This window comes from Mauremys reevesii, linkage group 3 (assembly GCF_016161935.1).
Source record: "Mauremys reevesii isolate NIE-2019 linkage group 3, ASM1616193v1, whole genome shotgun sequence".
Lineage (NCBI taxonomy): Eukaryota > Metazoa > Chordata > Testudines > Geoemydidae > Mauremys > Mauremys reevesii.
In genome coordinates, this window is record NC_052625.1 from 108,737,295 (window position 1) to 108,743,294 (window position 6,000).

The window sequence follows — 6,000 nt, forward strand, 5'->3', positions numbered from 1 at the left end:
AATGGGCTTAAATTGCAGCAAGGGCGGTTCAGGTTGGACATTAGGAAAAACTTCCTAACTGTCAGTGTGGTTAAGCACTGGAATAAATTGCCTAGGGAGGTTGTGGAATCTCCATCATTGGCGATTTTTAAGAAGAGGTTGGACCAAACACCTGTCAGGGATGGTCTAGATAATACTTAGTCCTGCCTTGAGTGCAGGGGACTGGACTAGATGACCTCTTAAAGTCACTTCCAGTTCTATGATTCTATGTCATTACTGTCCTGTTTGGGCAGACAGCAGTGCTGCAGAGAGGGTTAGTTCTCAGGCTTTGAGGATGCTGAGGCCATTTGAACCTGATGATAGGAGAGGGAGAGACACTCCAGCTCAAAGTCTGCTGCTGCACCTTGACAGGAAGGAGCTAATTTAGAAGGGAAGGGGATTAAATCAAAAGATGGGCAGGCAAGTTTTGTACAATGCTCCTTTCTCAGCGACACATTAGGGTTTTTTAAACCTTTAGTTTTCTTCCTGATGTTTTGCCTTTTCTAACATCCGGGGGAGAGCTGCTTTTGAGCCTAAAACAACATTCTTCTCGAGCTCCTGTGCCATCTTGAAAGAAACAGGAAAGCAGCCAGTTGTGTATGTAAATATAGCTGCAAAAAAAGAGATTGAGAAGTTATTCCACACACAAATTCACGTCGTAGACAAGAGTTCAGTCATAAGAGATAAAAACACAGGCAGGATTCAGGAGATTGATCTGTGGGTCAGAATCCTTGAAAATACATTATCTGAACTGGATGCCAAGATTCATTATCTCTTAAGACAGCAGTGCCTACCTTATTGAGACAGCATGGAAGGATAATGTCGTTCATGCATTTCCAATTGTTCTTCGGCTAGCCCATGCACGTTCCTACTCATAGGATGTGCTGGAGTGCAGCTCCTGATAGTGGAACATTTCAGAACAGTTTCCTCCAGAGCGCGCTCATGCCCACCTCCTCCCCGCCTTCATTGTTCCTGAATATTCTGAGCAGGCGGATATAAAAAGGAGTCATGGCATTCCAGCCACCTCAGTTCCTTCCAAACACAGCAGCAGAAAGACAAAGAACCTCTCCAGATTGATCCATCCTCTTTGAGGACTCAGTGCCTTAGTTAGATTTTTTTAGTTAGGATTAATATTAGAAATTTTAGCTTATTTGTTTTCTTTCTTTAAAGTATTTCTTTTTTTAGTTTTTATTAGTTCCGACACCTCAGTTCAAGTGTCTGTGGCAGATCTGAAGAGGAAGAGACCAGGATTTAAGAGTTGTGCCTCTTGTCGTGCTGTATTTCCACTTTGGATGCCCATACCAAGTGTCTGGCTTGCTTGGGGGAAGGAATGCTCTCCTGCATGGTGCACAGTCTGCAGCACCTTCATCCCAAGAGCTCACAAAGAGTGTCAGAGCCAGCACCAAGCCTTAGTACTTCTGGAGGCGCTAGCAGCCAAACCCTACCCACCTCTGTGAGTGCAGAGAGGCCTGTGTCAGCCCCTACCCCCTCAGGCAATAAAAAGCTCAAGGTGCTGCTGAAGGTACTGTTCTCTGCTCCTTGAGTGAAAGCAAAACCTTCAGTACCAAAGGATCCGAAGCCATCAGATCCCAGTTCAAGACACACATGGAATCCCGTATGTGTTAGCAGAGTCAGTCCTAGTGGGAGCACTCCTTCACATCCAGCACCTCTGTTCCAGATAAGATTATGGTGCGAGATATGGCACCTGTTAGCAGGGCCAAGCACCATTCCCAGTCCCTCTTGGATCCTTAGATCAGTTATGAAAACACCCTGGGCAAAAGGTTAAGGCCATGGCATAGTGCAAATGCCTATAGAAGTGCCATACCCCTAATGCAACAACCATATCAGTTCTGGATCTTGGTTCTGACTCCTTGGTGCCATCAACAGACATCAGATCCTCAATCTAACATTGAATTAGATTGTGACAGACAGGTTAAATTACCATTTCTGTTCACAAGAAAGCATATCAGGGCAAATGCTACATAGATTCTCTACATAGTTCACATAGATACAGACCATGCTCTTACCCCAGTGGGTACTATGATAGAAAACCTGAAGCAAAATATTGGCAGGACTGATAGTTCCCTCCTTGTGCCAGATGAACTTACTGGTTCTCACCTAAGTGTTATGAGGACGGTGGACACACTTGTCCTTACAGGGGACAGTCCCCTCCTAGAGGTAAGGGGAAGCTTCATACATTGAATCTGCTGCTCCCATATCAATCTGCATCACTGGTCTAGAGGGACCACTTCCCATCAGTAGTCCCAGAAACCCTTTCAGAGGAAGAACTAATGGGACCCATGGAATTCCAGGACACACATCTAGAGCCTGCTGATGAGACCTCTCCTGATAACGTAGAAGTTGCTTCAGCATCTTCCCCATCAGAAGATGTCATTCCGTTTCATGAACAGTTGGTCACAGTGGCTTCAACTTCACCTCTCAATTGCAGGAGTGTGAAGATATACTACATGGAACTCTATACACATATTTACAAAACATTATGCAGTAGACCTAGCCTCCCATTGAGATGCTCAATTTGGTACAATGGTACTTCAGTCATTTTTTAATTAGGACTCCACATGCCACCTTCCTCGAATGTCAGAACTGCCTATCAAATTATTCCATGAGTGGGAGATGTACACAGGCCACTAGAAGAAGAGGAAAAAATGAAGGTCACTCACCTAGAACTGAAGATCTTAAAGACGGACCCTGCAAGTTCACAGTCCCTGCCTACCTTCCTATTTTCCCCAAAGTCCTAATGTAATCTTGGACTTAAGGAGGAGGTGGTGGAAAGAGTTGTAGCGACCAGAGTGCCTTGCTCCTTTTTTATAGCCTCCCGCCCAGAATGTTCAGGAACAGTGAGGATGCTCCAGCAGGCACTGCTGTCGAACATTTTGTGCTTGGAGTCATAGGCACCAACTCTGTGGGTGCTCTGGGGCTCAAGCACCCACTGAAAAAAAAAAGGGGGGGGGCAGTGCTCAGCACCCACAAGCCACCAGTAGGTGGCAGGAGCATATACATGGCGCCCAGTGAAGGCAGAAAGCTAAAACAAAAGTCAGCATTTGTGCTCAGAGCTGCACTGCCAGCACATCCCAGGGATGTGGATGTGCACAGTTCATCTCAAAAGAACTCTGTTTACAGGAGAATAACCTTCATTTCTTTAGCAAGACTACCATTTGAAGGGCTTGCATATGAAAACTTATTGCACTAGAGCAGTATCACCAACATCAACTATTGTTCTGCCTTGCAACTTCCAGGGCAGCTCCATGAAGCTCTTTATGTACTTTGCACTTCAGTCATCCATGCTTATTATTTATTCATGTGTACTGTGTTAGCACTTGGAGCCCTGGTCATGGACCCAGACCCCATAGTGCTGAGCACTATGCAAACACAGATCAAGGAGATGGACCCTGACCCAAAGAGCTTACAGCCTAAACTAAGTCATTATTTAAGTAAGGTTACATCAACTTCTGCCCAGAACAGAGGGTCCATGACTTTGCCTTGATGAGGGTTGCAGCACTATAATGCACTCAGATTCCTGCTCCACCTGGGGGTCTCCAGATGGCCATCACAACCCATAATTGGGTGGCAGCAGTTGGGGAGGGTACATAAGGAAATTGGCTTGATTCATGGTGTTTGGTGCTTATGTGAAGTGCCCAGTCCATTAGTGGAAATGAAAGCAGCTTGCATTTCTGTAAATACATCCTAGTACAGATACTTTAAATGGTCAAATGAGTTACTCCACTTTGCATGATTTTCCAAGAGTGGGTGAATGAATAAATAAACCATGAATCTCTCTTTGACTGGAATATTGTGGAAATCAAAGTTGGAGGATGAAAAATATTCTGTAATGGCTCTTTGGAGGGGGCCAGAGGGTTGGTAATTTGACATTTTTTAAATAATTAAACTTATTGATTACTCAAGGCTCTAGTTAGTTTTAAAAATCATAGGCAGCTGTCATCAAATAGGGCTGTTAGAACATATGTTGCAAAGTAAACCAGAGGATTTGGAATAGAGACCATCATACTTGGATCTAGTGCTTTTATCTGTTTTGGTTCTGCAGTAGCACAGTAGTACTTACAGCTGTTTCACCACTATACCCAAGGGGGAAAGGCAGACAATTGTTTTAGCATGTCAGCTGTGGGTGGAAATAGCTCTAAACTTTAGCTAATTCTGTATGTTTCTTATCCTCTTTCTCTCCCCCTCCCCAATAGAGTTACAAAGAAGAAGAAAAGGATACTGAAGAATGAAACAATGGAAAATCCGCCAAATGTAATGGCTCTTGACACCCCTGCATCATCAATTACCACTAACAGTGTTGAAAACAAACCTAGAACACATGGGTTAGAACTGAAGAAGAAGAAAAAAGCAGCGAAAAACTCAAGTGCAAGTGGAAAGACAAATGTTGCCTTTGAGCCTGACAGTTGAAGTGTAGTCATCATTTAACTCCAGATAGAGGTGTTGCATTCAGAATATTATATGCAAAAAAAATGGATTTGAATGGGATTTATGCTGAAATGATGATCTCACTTTCAGGATAAAAAAAAACATTGAAAACCAAAACATTAAACATAGACAAACCCACAAAATTCCCCCATACTCCTGTCAAGACATGCCATGTGGTATAGAACCTAATTCTGCAAGGAACCTGGCACCTCCAGCTCTTACTGAGGTTAACAAAACTTGAGTATCCAGCACTTCACAGGATTGGGCTCCTGGACAGTTCAAGCCTGAAGTTTGACTTTCATATTTCCCAAGAGCAGCATTTACATGTGCATTCTGAAATAAGCTAAATCCCGATTCTGATACCTTTCTCATGCTGACTAGAATTTTACTGTTGGAAAGATTCCCATTGACTTCAATGGGCGTTGGATCCAGGCCATTTTTGAGCATGAGCAAAGGTGGTAGAGTGAAGTCCAAAGTTGTTAGTACTCTGTGACCCAAAATGAAACAAGCTTGACCAGGATAGAAGGTTTTGTGTTAGCAATTTTGATTTTCTTGCAAGTAAAAAGGCAGACAATATTCTGTATGTAGCATGTGAGCACTCTGAAAGAATCTTACACAGGTCTACATGAAAACATACACTTTTTATGTCTTCCTGTTGTTGAGTATTCACTTTGGACTAGATTTTGCAATCCTTGTTTATATTGGTGAACACCTACTCATGCAAGTAAATTGACTTCAGTGGAACTACTTGTGAATAAAGCTCACCAACATGAGTAAGGATTGGAAAATTCATCTTTTTGGTACATTGATTTTTAAAATGAAGGCTTTTTATAAATATATAAATGTGCACTAAAACTTTGTAAAACTCAGTTTTTGCTGCACTCAGAGCAGCATTGCCAAATATATTTTACTTTATTTTGAAGAAACGTTTCATATCAAAATGGGTAGTTTATTTTATGCTGTGTGTAGTATTTATTTCCTTTATAGTTTAGTTTATCTATTTTTGAAATTAATAGCACTATGTTGTGAACCATTATTAATTATTTCAATAACTTCTTACAATACTATAATTTTACATTTGACATTAAATGAATACTTTCCATCAGTTAATGCTGGTATTTTTTTCTGACTGATGGCGTCCAGTTTATTTTTACTCTGCTAGGAAAATCTTCCCCCTCCCCCTCTGAGGCAATAAATAACATAAAATTAGAAAACCCTTATTTAGTAGACAAGGCACTTGATTCCATTAAAAAAAGAAGTGAGAATAACCATGTTGGGCACTGATGTGTGAAATGCACCCAGATGCAAAGGACTAGTTGCCATATATTCTAGTATCATCCCTGCACATGTTTTGCAGGCATAAAAATATGTAAACATGTTTCTGTTGGGTAAAACTCCCCTGGAAAAAATCCTTTATTCAGGGGCATTGTTAAGGGCTCTGTTTGCCCAATGTGTGTGGGGGGGTGTGTATATGTGTGTGTGGGTGTGTGTGTATGCAAATCCCATATTATCCTAAACAGCAGTTACATGTGTGCA

General features: G+C 42.0%; 1 protein-coding gene across 8 annotated transcripts in view; it reads left to right on the forward strand.

Annotated features, from left to right (window-relative positions):
- AHI1 (Abelson helper integration site 1) overlaps nucleotides 1–5,573 on the forward strand; it is a 165,200-nt gene extending 159,627 nt beyond the window's left edge. For 5 of the 8 annotated variants that reach the window (XM_039529237.1, XM_039529235.1, XM_039529238.1 and 2 more), the window contains one exon: nucleotides 4,233–5,571. In XM_039529237.1, the coding sequence (XP_039385171.1) occupies nucleotides 4,233–4,446 (214 nt within the window). In that variant the 3' untranslated portion in view covers nucleotides 4,447–5,571. Of the gene's footprint in view, nucleotides 1–4,232 lie in introns of all 8 variants that reach the window. The other 3 variants (XM_039529240.1, XM_039529241.1, XM_039529242.1) reach the window with 3 other exon arrangements.
- Nucleotides 5,574–6,000: the final 427 nt, after the last annotated feature.